The sequence below is a fragment of the Pollachius pollachius genome (genome assembly GCF_949987615.1).
Source record: "Pollachius pollachius genome assembly, chromosome: 13".
NCBI lineage: Eukaryota > Metazoa > Chordata > Actinopteri > Gadiformes > Gadidae > Pollachius > Pollachius pollachius.
Genome location: NC_136946.1, coordinates 20,209,593 through 20,231,096, shown reverse-complemented (window position 1 = coordinate 20,231,096; position 21,504 = coordinate 20,209,593). Strand labels below are relative to the sequence as shown.

The window sequence follows — 21,504 nt, the reverse complement described above, 5'->3', positions numbered from 1 at the left end:
TCATGTCACACACAAGATCTATTGGAACAACACAAAATCCAATAATGGGTTTTACACAAAGTAACACATGGGTGCTCATCAAGAAAAATCGAGGGAAAAGTCACACAATACTGAAGCACATAGCTGTGTATCAAAGGTACAGTACAGGACCTAAACACAATCCTCAAGGACAGGAGGACTGGGATTTAGTGTGGGTCCAACCGCGTGTGACATCATTATATGTCAGACATAAATCTCCCCGTAGGCTGGCCTAAGTAGAGGCTATAACTCAGCCTATAATCGCAGGGCCAAGTATGTATAGAGACATCCGTCACAGCCCGGCCAAGTGCCACCCTTTAGGACTCCGTTTGCAGACGTGGAGGAAATTGCTTTCGGGGACAATGATCATCATACATCAGCCAGCTTTGTTTTTACATCGTCAATCCAACATCCCACGATGTCACGATTATACTGTTCTACTTTGGGTTTGAACATTGCATTCATGGGGCAGGTAGGCCTACAGGGATCCAACTGGTACACCGAGTTGGTGCTTAACCGGGCAGGCTGTATTTGATTCCACATTAGCCAAATGACAGAGGAGGCTGAGGGCCGGGCTGAGTGTTCTGCAACGCTTTAATTCAGCGGGGAATCTCTGTCATAATCATTTATGGGAGGCGCGCCGTCAAACCCCTAAAATCGCAGCGCTTCCGTTCACAATGTCAAACGCAAGCGTCATCTCACCACTTTCCCTCAAACATGATGACTTAATTGTTTTGTACGTTGATATGATATAAGTGGTTGTGACGCTGATGTGATAAGGTTTTGTTTCAGCTTGGTTTTAGAGTTGTTTTTAAGGTCTTTGTTTTGTAAAAGCTGTATTTCTTGCCCTATACGTGGTGTACGTCAACTCTCCTAACAATAGGATGGCTGTACATGCATACAGACTAGAGTGGCCTGTCCCACTTCCCCTTCATGTGGGACAGCAGCCCCGGAGCCACCACATCGAGCTGTGACATGCTAAATATTTGAAAGTGGCTGAGGATGAAAAAAAAAAAAAAAAAGAAGACGTACAAGACGAGCATGCACGTGTGTGCACGCACACACATTCCTACTGGCACCCGCTCCCTCTCTCCCTCTCTTCCCACCACCCGCCTGGTGATCCTGTTTGATGCTCAGCTCCCTCAAAACACTTCTATTATTCATTGTGCGACCGTACAGACTTTTCATTACAAATGAATTCTCTCTCTTCCCGCTACCCTACTGCCTTTCATACACTTGCACGCCTTTTTGGGGGGCTCAATCTAGGGGCCTGTCCCCGCTGTATCAGATGTACTTGAATTAGTCCACAGTTTTACAGTTAGACCTTATAGGGGGGACATCCTTATGGATGGTGACCGAAGCTCTTTCTAAACTAAAAAGAAAAGCCTTCACTGAAAAGAGCAATTCTAAAAGAGAGGAAGACAATAAAAAGAGGTGACGTTAGGAGTGTGCATTGTTTTGTCTTGTAAGAACCCAGAACACTGTGTTACTCATGAATTTGAATGTGTCACTGTACTTTGTCGTGCCTTTGTTTGCTGGTACCACACGCGAAAGGACTGAAAGCTCTTGAAACAGACCATAATGCAGCGCCCGCCCTGTCCCGTTCATCCAATGGGTGTGGCGATCAGCCTGACGGACACGTTCAACCGGGGGCCAAATGACAGTCCTCACAATGGGCTCTGCCGGTGTTCTTCCAATTTATGCTACCTATCAAACAACGTGGTCTCACAGGAATCCGTGAAATGACGACGGACGCTTAACTCAAAATCCGTGGAATCCTCACAGAAACAAGCCAATTTCCGTGATATGGCCACAGATTTTGCTCCAATACAAGTTGATGACAGTCATATTCCGTGGCACACACACAGATCCCCGTTTCTATGAACGAGTCGACCACGGGCGCTTAACTCAAAATCCGTGATGGCCTCACGGAATCACTTAAATTGTCTGTGATATGCCAACTGAATTTGCTCCAATGCAAGTAAATGACACTCATATTCCGTGGCGCACACACACACACATATCCCCGTCTCAACGTCCGAGTCAACCTGGTCTCACAGGGATCCGTGAAATGACCATAGCCTATATAAATATATGAATGAAATTCATATTGACGGTATAGCACTATATCCCTGTTCTCGCCCATGCACCCATCTTGAATTTAATAGACCATTTTCGTTGCTTCGAGGAGGTCTGGTGGTGTCCGGACATAATAAATTAATAAATAAACATCTATATATAACGAAATAAATATCTAGAAATATGTATGTGTATTTATATACATATACACATACATATTTCTAAATAGGCCTATATATTTATTTATTTTGTTGCTTCGAGGAGGTCTGGTGGTCTCCGTATATAATAAATAAATGAATATATATAAATAAATAGGTATGTATATAGTATATACCTATTTACATACATACATATTTATATATATTTATTTATTGTATACGGAGACCACCAGACCTCCTCGTCAACAAAAGTGGTCTATTAAAATGAAGAAGGTCCGGCGAGAATAGGGATATAGTAACATACCGTCAATATGGAATATAGGAATATAGGAATGTGGTTAGTTTCAGTTTTTGAGGGGGTCTGCTCAAAAATCGGATAAATTGGATTGTTGTTTTGACGAATCCCGCGTAACCTTTATTTTATTGGGGTTATCATTACATCCTTTCTCGTTACACCGATATAAATTATTGTTATAACAAGATCTGTGTCTGACCATTGACCATCCTCAATTCAATGCATGAAATTCATATTAACGGATGCACTAGATCCCTATTCTTGCCGTCCCTTCTTGAATTTAATAGACCACTTTCGTTGCTTCGAGGAGATCTGGTGGTCGCCGTATATAATAAATGAATATATATAAATATGTATGTGTGTAAATAGATATATACATACCTATTTATTAATATATATTTATTTATTTATTATATACGGAGACCACCAGACCTCCTCGAAGCAACAAAATAAATAAATATATAGGCCTATGTATAAATATGTATGTGTATATATATACACATACATATTTATTGATATTTATTTATTTTGTTATATATAGATGTTTATTTATTTATTATATACAGAGACCACCAGACCTCCTCGAAGCAACGAAAATGGTCTATTAAATTCAAGATGGGTGCATGGGTTAGAACAGGGATATAGTGACATACCGTCAATATGAATTTCATTCGTCATTTCATGGATCCCTGTGAGACCAGGTTGACTCAGTCGTTGAGACGGGGATCTGTGTGTGCGTGCCACAGAATATGAGTGTCATTAACTTGCGTTGGAGCAAATTCCGTTGGCATATCACGGACAATTTAAGTGATTCCGTGAGGCTACCATGGATTTTGAGTTAAGCGCCCGTGGTTGACTCGGTGGTTGATACGGGGATCTCTGTGTGTGCCACGGAATATGAGTGTCATTAACTTGCATTGGAGCAAATTCCGTTGGCATATCACGGAAATTGGCGTTTCCGTGAGGATTCCACAGATTTTGAGTCAAGCGTCCGTCGTCATTTCACGGATTCCTGTGAGACCAGGTTGCAACCCTATCAAATTGAAGTCTGCAGATCAAATACGCAACCAAACACATAAGGTAGCATTTTTTGATAGGGTACTTGCATACATTATTCTTCCAATGTCTGCTCCCTTGTCAGGCTATCGAATCATGCTACCCTATCAAAAAGTGCTACCTTATATGTTTGGTTTTGATCTGCAGACCAATTGCCGCTATGAAACGATGCTCCCACTACAGAATCCCGTTATTTTACATCACGACTCACTCCATGTACACTGTTATATGGGAAGCATATTTTGATACTGTATTATAACGTCTTTATTGGAGTTTTTAGGGGTATATAATGTGTACTTTGCACCTCTACTACACCGCGGACCAATGGTATTGTCATGTGCATGCGCATAACCACTTGGTACCACAATTTGATAGGTAGCATAAATTGGCAAGGTGGATCTGGGTTCTAACATGTGCTGGTAAATGGTGTTAGTTGTGCACTAAAATGATTGCTGTATACATACCTTTTCCTGTCACAGGAAGAGTAGGAGCAGCTGAGCTCCAGAGTCAACATGCAGCTAGCCATCGACAAAACAAGCCTGCCGTTCGTTTTAGTCTCACTTTATTGAACAATGATGTGAAAAGCAAAGGCTGTCCATAACATTCAGACAATTAAAGAACGTCTCCCCCCGCCCGCCGACCCCATCCTCCCACCGCCCCATAACAACCAAACGGCTCCAAAAAATATGGTCATGTGATTTCTTTAGAGTGATACTTATTTTGTACAACTTTTCTTGTCTATACTTTTATCTGTACAGAACATAGTTACAGATACTGTAAATAAAACACGACTCCCAAGTATCATTGTGGTTTATTTGTAAGTGTTGATATTTCCTATGTATATGTAAACGAGTGTGTGTCTCTTTATATAGATATAGATTTATATATATATATATCTATATATATATTGATAAATATATAGATATATATAACTTTCTGGTACAAGAAGTTATTGCCCCTCTGAAACGTTTTGCGTTTATTTATTTATATATATTTTTTGGCTCTTAAAATTCATAAATAAAGCAACATTTGATGAGATACCACATATGCAACTGACAACAAAAAAAAAATCGGTTTTGACCTTTGTGTTCCACTTGATATCTATTATTGTTTTTTTCTCATAAGTCATACGCTCTTATAAGTTATATTCTTTTTAAACTGAGGAGGAAGAAAAAGCCAGTGCAGTAAATTTTCATCTTAAAATCACAAACTTTCGGCATGATGCTATTTATTACCGCAAGTTAGAAGCCCTTGATCTACCACCATTGTATCAGATCTATATTTTATATATTTTCATATCACTGATATTTAGCATTTTTACTTTCTTCCAGATAAATCATCAAAAATAAATAAATAATTTGGCATACTTAAATAGCCTCATTAATCAGCCAAATAACAGAAAGGCATCTCTGGGAGTGCTCTTTTTCATAGTAGAACTCACCACGCTGATACCTTCATGTTATTGCGCTGGCACACTGCTGAGCCGCAGCGGCGTATGTCACATCTTGCTCACTCTTATTTGTTTGGGTTGTTGGTATGGAAAATGTGTTTTGACAAAACCTATCAAGAACCTTAACGCTGAACGTTCTCCCATAAAACCAAAGTATATCGTCGGCATACAGAATGAAACAATTGTCCCGGCAGTTGCAAAAACAGAGGTACTTCTATGTGAATTATACAATTTATTTTCATGCCATCTTGAGAAAGCCAAATACCAACTATTCCATACATGGACAACCTTCATTAGGGTATCAGCAAATTGTACACAATCACATAGAATGTAATATAGAAAATGGATCGCTTTCCTCCCCCGGAAGAAACAGCCCGACCACCACGGGAGAGGCCCCCCACTCATTGGTCCAGGACCCCCTGCCACGACCCTCTGTCGTCTGCACTCTCTGGGCCTGGACGCTGGGTCTGCTTGCAGCGCGGCCGTGTGTACTCGAGGAGGCTGGTACAGAGGAAGTGCTCTCAGCCGAAGTCCTCCTGTATTTGTCCCGTTGCAGTTTTTGGTCTCGGGCAAGCTCCGCGTTATTGGCCGCCGGCCGGTGCTTCACGGAGTGTGAAGGCTTTTTTTTTATGACAGCAGCTGCGGGAGGAAGTCCATTCCTAACTTTGAGTTGGTTGGGGCCTTCGCTGAGTTTCTCCCCCCCACCCCCCACCCCCCACCGTCCCCCATGCATTGAGGCGTCGAATGAAAATATATCTATGACAAGTCGTTTCATTTACAAATGTGTAGCCGATGTTGTAGCTGACTTAGCGCCTAAAACCACCCTATTGTGTACTGTGGGCCTACGGCAGGCTACATTATAAGACAACAGGCACGGCGCTCAACAAACGCCATTAAACTAAAAACCAAGACACCAATGGTGAAACTGAAATCGGAAAAAACAGACCTGTACAGACTCTCGTTGAAAGTTTTCTCTTTTTTTCTCCTCTTCCTTCAGAGTACTCCAGAGTTGACTCCCGTGTTAGAACAGCTTCACAAAGAAATGACAACACAACATCCGTGGCCCTCCTGCGTTGTGCGTCCTCAACGGGGGGCCCTGGGTTCCGCTCTACACAAATAACATTTCCATAGCAACGGTTACCAAGGGGCCAGGTGTTTTTTTGTCTTTTTCCCCCCCATGACCGTTCCAGTGTTTCCACGTGAGAGTTAGCCCTGTGTCTGTGCTTTGTTAAGCCGGTGTCGCCATTGGCGATGGTGTGGGCGTGGAGCTACAGTGGGACCGAGCTGGTCTTCAACAGTCTGGGATTTTGGGAGTCGTCGATAGGGTTGGTCCGACCTGTCTTGGTGGTCGTATCGCTGATCAGATTCAGCTCGGGGGGGACCCAGTGTTTTGAGTCACTTATCCACTTCCGTGGCATCCGTCTAGTCATTCTTCTCCCACTAAAACCCTCTGTCATGTGCATGGTTTATCCTAGAGTGGTAGGTCTGGACGAACACCTTAACAGTCTTTAAAAACCTTGTCCCCCCCCCCCCCCCTTGTGCGCAGAACGCCATCCTCTTGCAGGTCTCGCTCTGTCTCGAGGGTGTAATTGAACGTGCCCATTCCCGCACTGTGTAACACCTGGCCGCTGACGATTGTGAAGCGAAGGATGTGTGGGGGCGAGCTGCTCTCTGACGTCTTATAACATTGAAGACCTGTGTTTGGGCCGAGCGGCGCACGCCGACCCATCATGCTTTGCGGGAGAGAAACTAATGAGATGTTGCACAGGGGAGAGAGCCTTATGCAGTGGATGTGGTGAAGTCCTTGGACAAGCAAATTATATGAACATTACAACTGACCGCTGCTGTCCGCCGACCATGGGGGTCAATAGCGTGTCACACAGGCCTTTTAGAGAATGTCGCCACGGGTGAGCTACGCTGTTGGAAAACATCGACACACCGTAACAAAAGCAGTCTCGTGTAACACAATGCAACGTGTGTCTCCCTCTTGACAAATCCTTGGTGAGCTCACTCTCACTTTCAATTTGGTCTTTAGTTGAGGTTCCTAGCCCGAGAAACAGCACCAGCACTCGTTATCCCCAATAAAAATGTGTCCATTCACAGCATATACAAAGCTTACAGTACATCAAAGTCAGAAATGATATTTACATGTATCCATGTTGGGCGGGTGTTGGATGAAGGAGGGGGGGTTAGGGTTATTTCAATTAAACCTTTCGGCGATTTTGCCGTTATAATGTCTCCACACGTCAATTTCAGTCATTGTTGAAGTTGTTGAAATACTCTAGTTTTGAGGACGAGCTCACAACATAGCTGAGAGTACATACATACATCTGCACAACAAAGAGTAGGGAAAAAAAAACAGAGACCCCCCTTCACACACTCTGAAGCCAATAAGGCTACAGTTCTAGTCGGGGGGGGCTGGTCCACTTCGGTTCGGTTGCTGCTCCACAAATAAGACACACACGAGTCTTATTTGTGAATATATTATTGTGTTAGTTTGTCTTGGCTGCGGTAGAATAGGTTTGCAAATGTTTTGTTTGTCACTTTGTGTGTCACTGAGTGAATATGTATTTATGTGTGGTGTGTGTGCCTATATGTATTTATGTGTGTGGTGGGTCTAAGTCTGTGTGTGTGTTTATGTATTTATGTGTGTGTTGGGGGTGTGTGTACATGTGTTTATGTGTGTGGTGTGTGTGTGTGTGTGTGTGTGTGGACGTTTGGAGGGGGGCAGGGGTCCTTGTTGTTTTTGATTGTCCTCTGGGTCTCGCTCTCTCTCTCTCTCTCTCTCTCTCTACTCATAGGGTTTAAAGTTTGGAAACGAGAGGGAGGGAGGGAGGGGTATGGAGAGTGTAGCTCACCTCCCCCCTCCCTCTTCCTTCCATCCTAGTATTTTATTCACTCAGCTTCTTCTTCAGGACAACAAATGCACTCTTTGTGCTGATGACGTCAGTCTATTTTGCTGTAGAAAAAAGGAACCATGGACCGGGGGTCTCCTCCGCAGACGCATGGCGCCAGGGGGGCCGTCGGAGTCGCTCACAGACCAGAGACCATCACCCGGTAGGACGGGGGCATGTGTCTGTGTCGCGGGCTGGACCCAGGGCTGTCGTTGGGGCTGGTACAGCTGGCGTCCACCCCCCCTATGGACGGGAGGTATGCGTGGTGGAGGATGGGCAGCTGCAAGGACAGCCGGCGCTGTATGCTGCACAGGGAGAGGAGAGAGCAACAGTGTTGTTATTGTGTTATAAGGACTTGGTTTACTGTACACCGGGTGTTTACACCGTCTGTCTGTCCCCCACGGAAAGATGGATAGAGTCCGGGCCGGTAACCCCCAAAGACTGCAAGGGGTGGGGTTACCTGATTTCCTGATGTGTTACGGAAAAGTTCTACCCAAGAAAACTCATTGGTGGATCAAGCTTTCAGAGGGCATTTTTATTTGTGGTTTTAAATAATGGCCAGTCTACACAGTGTTGATTTGAGACCTTTACAGACACTGTTTTACAGTTTATCTATGCTTTATTTGTTCACCAATAACGCGTTTACAGATCCCGACCTTCTGTATTACGCATTATTTATTATGCATTACGACTATGATTGGTCGAAACAAATATGAAGTAAAATGAAAGAAGAACGAATGAAAGAAAATGAAAAGCCCTGTTCGCCCAGATTTGAGCTCACCTGCCATTCGACTTTAGATGTTAATCAAAAGTCTGATTTAAGAGACTCATTTCATGGAGGTTAGTCCTCATGGTTCATGATAGATACTGTTGAGAATGGGCCAGATGTGGGAGAGACCAAGGGCCTGCCCTCTGGTTAGCATGTCCCCCCATGCACCCTGCCTCTTCCGTGCAGCCTCCCTACCTCACCTTCTTCAACTCTCTATATTAACCCCCCATGATGCCTTCTGAAATCATGCCTCCACCTGATGACGGATCACACCAGGGATTTTTACTGCTCATTAGGCCACCAAGACCACCACCACCACCACCAACCACCACCCCCACCTCAAACACTAGCACCACCACCACTACCACCACCACCACCATCACCACCACCACCACCACCAACCACCACCACCACCATCACCACCACCCCCACCACTAACACCAGCACCACCAACACTACCACCAGTAACACCACCACCACCCCCACCATCGCCACCACCACCACCAACACCACCAACACCACCACTACCACCAGTAACACCACTACCACGACCACCATCACTACCACCCCCAACACCACCACTAACACTACCCGCACCACCACCACCATCACTACCACCACCCCCAACACTACCACCACCATCACTACCAACAACACAACCACCACCATCCTTCCCCCACCATCCCACCACCACCACCCCCACCACCACCATCACTACCAGCCCCATAACTACCACCCCCATCACCAACAGCTCCACCCCCGACATCACCACCCCCACCACTACCACCACAATCACCATCACCAACCACCATGGAAATCCTTACATCTTTGCTTCAACTCAGACAAAGCGTATAATCTGAACTGATCAAAACTGTGGAAACCTGAAGCTGTTTTGACGTTTCAGAGGGATAATGTTGTAATGGACATAATTCGGAGACAGCTAGCTTACAATGTAGATTGCATCCGTGCCGCGAGGATCCAATCCCACAGTCACATGCGCACACACAAATACAAACATTATTTGCGTAGACACGCTTGATTCTGACTGAGACTGACAATGCTATCCCTCTTTTCTCCAAACCACCCCGTCTCTTTCTTCTCTCTCCACCCACCCCTGTGTGCGCGACTTCTCTCCGTGTGATCAAACATTCATGTGACACGGAAAAAAGCTCAGAGTCCTCCTTTACTTCAGCCCTCCAACCCCGTCTGCTTCTAGAGTGGCCGCGTCTTCCTCGTTGCTTGCGTAAGCGTGTGTAGGGACTCTCTGTCTTCCTGTCCTCTCATTCTTTCATTCTTTCTTCTTCCCCTTTTCTCTCTTTCTTTCTCCCCCTCTTTCTCTCTTTCTCTTCCGTGCATTGTACATCACTCTTTCTCTCTCTTTCATTTTTTCTCTCCATCTTTCTCTCTCTTTCTTTCTTTCTATCCCCCCTCATTATTTATTTCTTCCCATCCTTCTCGTTTTCTTTCCTCCTCTCTCTCTTTCTCGCTCTCTTTTTCTTTCTTACCCCTTTCTCTTTCTCTCTCTCTCTCTCTTGCTCATCCTTTTTTTTCTCCCTCCCTCTCCCTCTCTCCTTCCTTCTTTCTTTCCTCATCCCCCTTCCCTCCTTCATCCTGATGTATGTTTTCCTGCCTTTTCTTCCTTCCTTTCCTCCAGGTCCCCGTTAAACCAGTTCAGGACAGAGGGGCTCTCAATGATGCATGAGCCCCCACCCACAAGCCCACCCCCATACACTCCTGTTGATGAAGTTGACATTCCTTCGCAGGCACCACCGCCACCACTGCGCTGCCTGATGAATAATAAGCGAGTACGGGTCTGCATTAGTCGCACGTAGATTAGGGCTGGGCGATATGGGCCAAAATGAATATCTCGATATTTTTTTACTATATCTCGATACACGATATATATCTCGATATATTTTGAATCTCCTCTAGAGCACATCATAAATGCTCGATTCAACCATGTCTGGCATAATGTTACTACATGTTATAATAATTTGAGTATTCCTGAAACATAAGTCTGCATGTAGATTACATGAAACAACATATTGTTTAAACTCATTAGTGCTTTCTATTGGAAGAATTTAGAACTTGCACATAAGAAAAGGAAAATCACAGCAAGTTAGATTTACCAACACAGCATTTATTCACACCGTTAATTATTTTCGAGCAAAAACAGAGCTCAAAGCCGTTTTTTGTTCCACATCTTCCTTTCGGTAGCCAAACCACTGCCAGACGACGGATCCTGTACTATTCTTTTTTTGAAACCAAATCCTCAGTTTCCATCACCTTTTCTCTCTCTCTCGCTGTTCTCACTGAACGGTAGGAGATGAGTGACCGGTCGCTGTTCTCACTCACCGGTCGCGTGTGTGACGTCACACACGCGAGTGAGTGTGTTTAATGCATATGAGTCTGTGAGGCAGAGAGCCACAGGAAAGAGCGAGAGAAGGGAACACAACGAGTATGCCGGCGGCGGCAAAAACAACCATTACGTGCCAATTTGTATTCGATGTTCGCGACAGGGGCATTTTATACATCGCCTGGAGAACATCTCGCGATACATCGCATATATTCGATATATCGCCCAGCCCTAACGTAGATCTCCATCCTTCCAAAGGGCTTCGGTCGAGTCTGACACAACAGCCTCTTAATAAAGTCGGAACAACCAAATAGGCCTGTCGGAACGCAGGGTAAACGGCGGGAATGTGCTACAACAAGGGACATGCATCCATAGTCCATACAGATGTCTTCATGTATGAATGTTTTTATGTGTGTCTGTGTGTGTGTGTGTGTTTTTGTGTGTGTACTGTACCGACAGGGATATATTGTTGCACCTTCTTCTGACAAATGTACTTTTTGTAAGTGGCTTTGGATAAAAGCACCAAATGCCCTAAATGTGTTTGTGTGAGTGTGTGTGTGTGTGTGTGTGTGTGTGTGTGTGTGTGTGTGTGTGTGTGTGTGTGTGTGTGTGTGTGTGTGTGTGTGTGTGTGTGCGTGTGCGCTAGCGAGAGGCGTATGTCTTTGTCAGGCTTAAGAGATACATATGCAGTGATGCCGCTTGCATCTGAGTTTGGGGTGAGGAATGTGCTATGCCTTAAAAAAATAATTGGTCCTTTTCTCTGTGACAGCTTGGTTGCCAGAGCAACTGCCTCTCAGTGCTGCTGATTGTTGCGAAACATGTGACGTCGTCTACACTGATGAGGAAAGCTGCAAAGATAGAGGTGGAGGCATTTGGTAGTTCTGGGAGAGGAGAGGAAAAGAGTGGAGAGGAGAGGGGAGAGAAGAGAGAGAAGGGATGAGAGGAGAAGGAGAGGAGAGGAGCGGTGTGGGAAAAGGGAAGGGAATAGAGGAGAGGGGCGGAGAGGAGAGGAGGAGAAGAGGAGAGGAGAGAGTAGAGAGAGAAGGGAAGATAGGAGAAGGAGAGGAGACGAGTGGTGAGGGAGAAGGGAAGGGAAGAGAGGAGAGGAGGAGAAGTAGATGAGAGGAGTGCTGAAGGAGAAGGAAAGGGATTAGATGAGAGGAGGGGAGGGAAGAGGAGACAAAGAAAGAAGAGAAGATAAGGCAATGGGGAAGGGGGACAGGGGCCAGACACGAAGAACTTACTGTTCGGGGGAGTTGATATCCTCCAGGGGCCCTCTGTTTATTCTGGAAGGATCTACGGACCCCCACTGCGCCTGGGGCTTCTGCTCCAGGTGGTTCTTCAGGATTGACTTCTCCCCGTCTGCGGGGGGAGAGAGAGAGAGAGAGACACCCGCCTACATCACAAATCAGAACCAGCCTGGGTACCGACAGAAGGACATTGCAACACAGGTGTCCCCCTGTGTTGAGGCAGCTATAGAGTTACTCTGATGTCACCAATAATAAAGATCAGTGAGACGTTTTTGGTAGAAGTCTTTGATGTCTTGAAGATGCTAAATGTTTTATAAACTAATACACTCTTAACCAGTGAGCTATTTAAGGAGCACATGAAAATAAACAGGGTCTGATGGGAAAGAGAAATACAATCACAGAGAAAAATAGGGAGATCAGCAGGAGAAAGAAGAAATAAGAGAAAATAAAGAGAATGGAAAATAATGGAATTGAAGGAAAGCGATAGGAACCTCTCTCTCTTCTCTCTCTCTCTTTCTCTCTCTCTCTCTTTTACTCTCCCTCCCTCTCTCTCTCATGCCCTCTCCATGTCTAGAGCTACAGGAGGCCAAAAATCAATCCATAACATGATTTCTGCTCTCCTCTGATGTCACCGTGGGAGATGGCGAGGAGAAAACACGATCAAGACCGCGGTAAACAACCTTATCACTCCTGCAGAACGCCACCTCTCTCTCTCTCTCTCTCTCTCTCTCTCTCTCTCTCTCTCTCTCTCCCTCCCTCCCTCTACCCTTGTCCCAGATTTCTGCTAGATGGTAGACTTTCCTCTGACCTGATTCACGATCCCATTCATAGGAACCCTCCTCCCTCATTGGTAGGTTCAGCGCTATAAAGCTATTCTAGAACCAAAAAAAAGACTTGTGCTCCGTGTTCTTTAGGAAAAAGCCGAACCTTGTACGTCTACGAGCTGTGTTAAAAGCTCTGCTGTGGATATTTATACACACCTCTCGTCTCCCAGTCAGATGTAGCGCATACATTTGTGTCTATCAACTAGCATCTGGAACTTTTTTAAGAGGATTAGAATATACAGAATACCTCAAAGAAAAGTTTGTCAAGTGTTTGAATACAAAGTGGTGTTTTCAAAGGTCATCTTGCATCTCCTGTCGGAGGGAGGGGGAGGGGGGGAGGGTAAAGGGAAGGGGGCTTTGCTGTAAGAAATGCACACTCAAAATGAGCTCTTATAAAGAAAGTTGCAGCGACAATGACGCAATGTAAAATCGTGTCAAGCCCCGTGATCCGACAAACAATAATTTGAAACTTAGCTAACACATGCTTATTCTAGTTAACTCAACATAGTACTGCGATGGCTAACTTAGGCTAACTGAAGCCCACAAGGGATCCCAACTCTGGCAAGGGGGTCCATCAAGAATGAAAGACAGAAAGAGAGAGAGTCACTTCTCAGCCCTCAGTTTGTGATGGTAATCGCTGTTGACACTGCGTCCCACTCGGACATTCATGATCTCCAACACACCCTCATGAATACTCATGGTGGGAGTTAAGAGCTGGAGATGATGATAACGACGATGATGATGACGAGGATGAGGCTAACGATAACTGTCATCCATAAACAGATTAGAGGCTGTTCTGTGAGCACTTATGGAAGGTTAGCAGACCTGCAGCTATATTCCTATAACCACCTGACAGGTTGGTGTTTGCCATTGATAATGTGGGAGCGACATGGCTGCCTCAGATATGAAGAAACCAACTGTCAACTGCCAACTGTGACCATGTAGCAGCCCCTCGCCATCTTACGTCCGCTAGACCGGGCCCACGAGCACAGCCTTCCATAAAGTACATATGTGTGCATTTCAATTCATTCAATAATAGATAGACTAGGGGGGCAGAGGGGGAAATGCCCTTGTGTCAAATGTGCATTCCTGCATACAAGTGCATTGTAGTGGCGGTGTCGAAAGGGATGCATCATGATCCCACCTCAGGGGTCATGACACATGCCATATCATAAACAAGTTAATGACTGTAGTAATACAGGGGCCCCAGCAAAGAGGAAACATGTTCCTCTGCCGACAACCCCCACCCTCTGATCCTCCGCAAATTGTGCACATATAGTTTACTTTGAATGTTCTCACTATCTTCATTCTGCGGTCATGGATGAGAGGCGGTTGATCGTCTATTCTTGATAGACCCCCTTGCCAGAGTTGGGATCCCTTGTGGTTGAAAGTAGAAATAGTGTTTGTATCGATATTTTCGACTGTGTTCGACTGTGCATCTATTCTTCTTGATGTTTAGTGTCACCGTTTTACGAATAGAACAGGTAAATATTAATTTACCATATCAATCAATACAGGCGATTGTTTATTTTTTTTCTTTTAAAGGAATTTAAAATAATGACTGTTATTTAATAGCCTGTTAGCGGAAGGAATGGCTGGAAGGACTTAGTGTAGCGGTTTGTTCTGCTTAGGGCACCTTATGAAGCCGGCCTGAGGGCGTTACAGGGAATCCAATGGACAGAACATGGTCCGATTGGCTGATAATTATTTTTTCTCACTGGGCCCCCTGTATCTCCCAGAGGGAGCACAACTCTTTGCTGGGCTCTAATTATCCTGGAGCAGACTTTGACAATGCCATTTAAGCTATTCTTGTCCTTCACAGACGACCCGTTAAACCAATACATTAATGAAAACATTAGAAGAATCAATGAATGATTGATAAAAATGAAGATAGTGTTAGTGATAAGTTAGTGATTAGAGTTAAGGTTTCCACATGAAGTGAATTCTTGGTTGCCAACCCTTGACAACAGTTTCTTTGTTTACAACGAATTTGAGTTTAGAGTTGAGCATCGTTCCTTCATATGTGTCTCACATTTCAATGTCCTCGCCATGTAATACTGGCTTTTGAGTTATAACATTTTTGTCTGAGGTCAATAATGAATTGTTTGAGTTTTTGACACGTAAAGGTCAAGGAATATATCATCACACCATATGACGAAGGCAGGTAGGGCACGAACATGATCTGACTCAGAATCCTCTTCTCCCTTGAGAAGAGACAATAGGGGGCGAGACTTTCACAAAGGGTCTGCCCTCTGGAGACATCCTACTAAGTCTAAAATCAACACTAAAATTCTGATCTGGTCATTTAAAATAAGAAGCAAGTGGCTCAATCTATATATGACACTGCATCTTGTTAGTGGCAGAAGAGAAATCAGCAATTAAAAGTCTCCCATGAGCCTCCACACCTTCAAGGCTGTGCAAGCTAACTGCAAGAGGTCAAGATTGCCATCAATGAGGCACCAAAAAGATATTCTCAAAATTGTTCATGACAAGGAATGTGTGGGCAAAAGGTCAAAATCATTCAGTTCCTTGGGCTCTTTTGATTTTTGGATGGCTATTGTAGTGGTTGTTCTCCAGATTGTAGGTCTGGAAGAGTCGATTGAAAACCTCACTAAGCTGGTCAGCAGAATGGCGCAAAGTGCGCCCACAGATGGCATCGGCACCATTCTTATATTCACCCTCTCAAACAGGGCTGTGACACATTCCTGAGGTATCTCAATATCATGCTGAGCTACGAGAGACCCTCTCAGCATGGAGACATTTTCATATAACTCAGAGATTTCAGAAAGAGAGAAAAATGAGTTGATAGTGTTCGGCCAATTAGAATCATCATCATTTAAATGTATGGATTGTTTAGTCACATTTACACATTGATTAATACAGGACATTGTTTTAATCCCTGGCCAGGCTGCTCTAAGATCGCCAATGCTATATTGTATTTCTCTCTTTTCCCTATATTTCAAATCAGCCTGCCTTATTTCATTTCACACTTCTCTAGAGACAGCCCTATTTTCCAGAGGATCGCCAGTTTAATAGATTAGGTAGTTTATATTAGGTAGTTTAATAGTGTCATCAGCTGCATCGTTAAAGCACCGCCAATCTGCACAATCTGTCACAACATGCTTGAAGAGAGGAGAAACTGTCCTCTGACCAACGCCTATGAGCAAAAACGTCTGAGTTCCATCCACTCTCTGCTGTGAGCTTCTGTGTTTGGTCCGATCTGTTGGATTCTCTCCCTGGTAAGTGTGACCTCACCTCAGGGCTCCCAACTCATACTCTGATCTGACAATAGTCTGACAGTTGGTTCCTAATGAAGAAGCTTCATGATGACTTTTTTCTCCCCTTCTTTTCTGAAAGTGTGGGTTTGCAAGCCGATGACATGACAGCGATGTCTTATTCCATTTCAATCTGTGTGAGAGTTCATATTAAAGTATAACCCCTATGAACCCCTTTTAAATAATTATGAATGCAGGCCATCACATGCAGATGCCTCTCTTTATAATGAAATATATGTGTGTGTATACACGTGTGTGAGTGTGTGTGCCTGTCTGTGTGTGTGTGTGTGTGTGTGTGTGTGTGTGTATTTTTGCATGCATAGGCATGGGCAGATGTGTGCACAATGCGTGCACGTGCAAATGTATGTGTATTTAAGTGTGTTTGCATTTGTGTGCAGAGATGTGTGCATACATGTGTGTATGTGCATACGTGTGTGTTTGTGTGCATAAGTGTCTGTGTGCATGTGTGTGTGTGCATACGTGTGTACATGTGTGTGTGCATACGTGTGTGTTTGTGTGCATAAGTGCCTGTGTGCATGTCTGTTTTCGGACAATTTACGAGAGACAAAGAGGCACGTTGCATTACGAGGGACCCTCATTAACAGACAGCCGTTTGGTTGCATAAGCGCCAACGCTCGCAGACAGAGAGAACCTCTCTGCTGCACCAGACACGCTCTGTTTCCGATCATCAGCACGCCGAATGCAGCTGTTTCACTCTCTCTGTCTCCCTCGCTCTCCCTTTTTAAATAATTTCTGACTCTCAAACATAGCCATTAGACAATCCCTGGGAACATTGTGTACCACATCATCATCGCCAGCACATTATCACCACCACTACATCATCACCACCACCACCACATAACCTCCATCACACCACCACCACCACCTGCCCCACCACCACCACCACATCATCACCACCACGACCACCACATCACTACCACCACAAACACATCACCACCAACAACACCACCACAACCACATCATCACCACCACCACATCGCCACCACCACCACATCACAACCACTACATCACCATCACCACCACCAAATCACTACCACCACCACCACATCCCCACCACCACAACGTTTCATCCCCCCCACCACATCTACACCATCACAACATCACCTTCGCCATATCATCACCTCCACCACATTACCACCACCTTATCCATAACAACACCACATTACCCCCAGCACCACATCACTGCTGCAGCCCAAAGGCTGTGGGTCTGAGTCATGTGCACTAGAGGGGCCGCGACAGCAGAATGATGTTGAACATTCTCAATATCACTCCCTAGGCTTCGGTTCTAACACCAGATCCAAAAGCTTTTGTGTAACTTACTCGTACCTTAAGTGTAAACCCATTGTTCTACAATCAAACAACCGTAATCAATTCCTTCATAAAACCTTGGTACTTAACATAGAGCTGTGGTCACCAACAGGTGGAGTACCTCCCATGCAACGCCGGTTTGGCTTCATAACATGATCATAACATCATAACAGTGATCCATGTTTGTAGTGTGCTGGTTGGCACCAGCGGCGCACCTTTGCCGTCAGTGAAGTTGCGTATGCTGAGGATGTTGTTGGCGTCGGGGTAGTGGTTCTGCTTGGTGTAGGGGGTCTTCTCCGGGGTGTCCTGCAGCTGCATGGTCACCTCTTCCAACTCCTTGTCCAGCTGGAGGGAGAGAGCGCAGGAGTAAAACACACAGTCTGAAGGAGACACAGAAGGAATGGAGACACCATTCAGCTTTCCCCATGAGAAGCAGTAGCTCTCTCTGAACTTGTCCTTCAAAAGTCTCCTCCAAGACAGAACTGGCTGTGATCAAAAGGCAGTAGAGACGCAGGGACGATATGAGCACTCGGTTTTGGAAGAGATCTGAATAAAACCTGAACGCAACCCCTTCCTGTTCCACTCTAATGTCAGCTGCGTTGATATCTGTTTTGGGTGACATTGACAGGGATTCCCCCCCTAGTTCGCTTTCACTAAGCAGAAGCATCTGTTTACATACTGTTGGGGGAGAGCCCAACATGAAGCTACACAAGCTAAAATAAAGAAAAAGTTGGGAAGTGTCCAGAAGACGATAAGGCCTGACCTCAACAAAAAAAAGATAAAGAAAACGAAAAAAGAAGAGATTCAAACCCTGTCCATTGCCTCTATTGAATGAACCTGGATTGTTTTTTTGAAGTGCAGCAAAGGATTAGGGGGGAGGGGAGGGAACTGAAACAGACCTCTGTTATCTTCATTCGGAGGCGATGGTTGTCAGTTTGAAGGCCGTCCAGGCGGGAGGTATTGGCCTGATTGACGGAGGTAACGGAGGTGGAAGTCTTGGAGTCCTCCTTCTTCTGGTTCTGGGTGAACTTTAACCTCCGGTTCTGTGTGGCTGCATCGGGGTTGGTTCTCATGGTGATGAACTGAAAAGGGCGGGCATTGGTGTCAGATTCTGCTGAAGCATTACAGCCCCCTACGTTAGTCTCCATAACTTATTGCTCTATGCTGATTTGGCGCCCGAGATACTCATGGGTGAACGTTAAACCAATGTGCACGTCTGCAGTTTGCAGACATACGTTAGTGCGCACGCATGCACAATATATCCACACACACACATAAACACACATAAACACACAGACACACACACACACACACACACACACACTCACACACTCACACTCACACTCTCACACACACACACACACACACACACACACACACACACACACACACACACACACACACACAGCGGCGTGGTCTGACCTTGGGTACGAACACCAGGCAGAGGGTGATGGTGCTGCAGAAGATGATGACCAGCGCCACGATGCAGAACTGCACGTTGGGCTGGTCGCGGGTCAGGAAGGAGACGGCGGCGCCGATGATGCACATGATGCCCACGTTGTACACACTCATGCCGATGTACTTGCTGTCGTTGAGCGCTGGGATGCTCACATTGCGCGTCTCCCAGGCCAAGAAGCAGCCGAACAGCTGTAGGGAGGAGCCAAGGCACAGTGACCATACCTCTCATTAAGGAGCAGCGAGTGGGTTTGGTACTGGTTGAAGGAGGCGTACAGTTATTCTGTGGATACTGTGGATCAACAGTAGTACCTTTGGGGCTGGAACTCAAAGAGCTTGCTACACCCTCTGGATCCCTGTGTTGACATGCTCCTTGGGTTTGATGAATAAAGGCAATACAAGTGAATGCTGTAAAATTGCGTGCCGTGTGTCCCGGTCCTCTATCCCAGGTACGACCCGGCTTTAGGCTGTTATGAAGTGTTTCGTTTTAACACACGGTCTGCTTCGTTGAGGTAATATTGCATTAGGTGCATTGAGTTATGGAGTTTAATAGAGAGAATGTTCACCTTTCAGTTTTCTGTTTAGGTGTAATAGTGAATTAAACACGTTAAGCATTCCCCTCAACACTAACACAGCCCGCGGTACATCCAAACACAAATGTGACAAATGTAATGAAAGCTGTGAAGATTTAGGAAACATAAGACTTAAACACAGGCTGAAAACTCATCTGTTCGGACAGCATCTTGGCCCAGGATTTATTTTATTATTATACCATGGTCTGAGGGAATACTTGATTCTGATTGGCTGCAGGGTGTGCATTAACCCCTGATATACGGACACCTGCTAAGTAGTTCCAGTCAAATTTTCTGTTCAGCCTTCAAAACGAGAGCTGTTTAATTTTGAAAAATGCATTAAACTGTAATCAGAAAACTTGGTTATATGATAGACTCTAGAGTCTCTGTGGTATAAAGGCTGGGACGAATTTCGAATTATAAATATGTACAATGCATAACGTTAGCTCTCTGGCGCATAGCTGAGCGGACTAGAATACCTCCCGTTGCCAAGTCGTAGCTAAGGTCCGTCCTATTTACTGGAGGAGAGAACAACGTTTGCATTGCATAAGAACCTTACGGGAGGGTAATGATTGTTCCAGGTATTAGTCAAACCCTCAGGCATTACCAGGGAAACAAAGTTATGGCTTTTGAAAAACTTTATATTTGGATTGTAAAACGCATGAAAATATGAAACGAATGGTCTTAATTTATTTTCTTTGGCAAGTGACCATGGTATAAGCGGGATAATGCCATTCGAGTGTCCATTATCAGGAATTAGTGGACTTTGCGGAGGCCTCCGCGTCGTCCATTAATTCCTGACACCTCGTCGGGCATTATCCCCTACTTGTAGATGAATAAATAATCAATCTCGTCTCTATATTGTAGCACTAAAAGCAGCTACATTTTATGTTCTCGAATGATTCATGCACTCTTTGGGCCCTATTTTAACGGTCTGAAACGCAAGTGAGAAGCGCCAAGCGCAAGTAGCTTTGTGGGCGGTTCTATAGCGATGTCGCTAGTTTACCGGCGCAAATGACTCTTGCGCCCGGCGCAAATCTAAAAAGGGTTGGTCTGAAGTAGCCTAGTTACCCGTAGGTGTGATTTGGGCGTAACGTGCAATAAACCAATGAGAGTGCCAGCTCCCATCCCCTTTAAGAACCATGAGCGCATTTGAATCTGACGAGTTCATATTTTGACAGCGCGTCTGCAGTCACCGATGAGACAGATGCACATGAATGTCAAACTTCAAATGGCTCAGTTTATGGCCAAATAATATGGCCTAATTCACACATGGAATAAGGTTTTCTTCCACAACTTCACAAATGCTGACTCAAATAAATGTCGGCAAAGAAAACTTTTATGATAACATAACATATGGTATGCGGTAACTTTGGTTCTATTTAATGATATACGCAATACATTATAAACATCGTTTCTTATCAGTATTGTATGCATTATCGTTATCGACTTGTGTTCCTAATATGCATGTGTCCCCCTTTAATATACATTGCCATGGACGGTATTATGCGTTACGTGTTTAGTGTGCGTGTGTTTAAACAGATGGACGCACACACGCGCGCCCGCATTCATTAATTCTTTTACACATACACACAAGCGCGCCCGCATTCATTCATTCTTTTTAACACTCACTTGCGGTAAAACAATGTTTTCTCACAATCAAATACTCATCAATCCTAAAAGTTATGGGCATGTACACAATGTCTGTGTCAAGAAAATATGTA

General features: G+C 44.9%; 1 protein-coding gene across 1 annotated transcript in view; it reads right to left on the bottom strand.

Moving 5' to 3' along the window:
• Nucleotides 1–8,089: 8,089 nt before the first annotated feature.
• Nucleotides 8,090–21,504, bottom strand: part of gabbr2 (gamma-aminobutyric acid (GABA) B receptor, 2) — a gene marked incomplete at both ends in the record, with an annotated part of 186,262 nt that continues 172,847 nt past the window's right edge. Inside the window, 5 exons of the mRNA XM_079749144.1 lie at nt 8,090–8,255; nt 12,320–12,437; nt 17,969–18,098; nt 18,653–18,835; nt 19,176–19,400. Coding sequence (XP_079605270.1) covers nt 8,090–8,255; nt 12,320–12,437; nt 17,969–18,098; nt 18,653–18,835; nt 19,176–19,400 — 822 coding nt within the window. The remainder of the gene's footprint in view (nt 8,256–12,319; nt 12,438–17,968; nt 18,099–18,652; nt 18,836–19,175; nt 19,401–21,504) is intronic.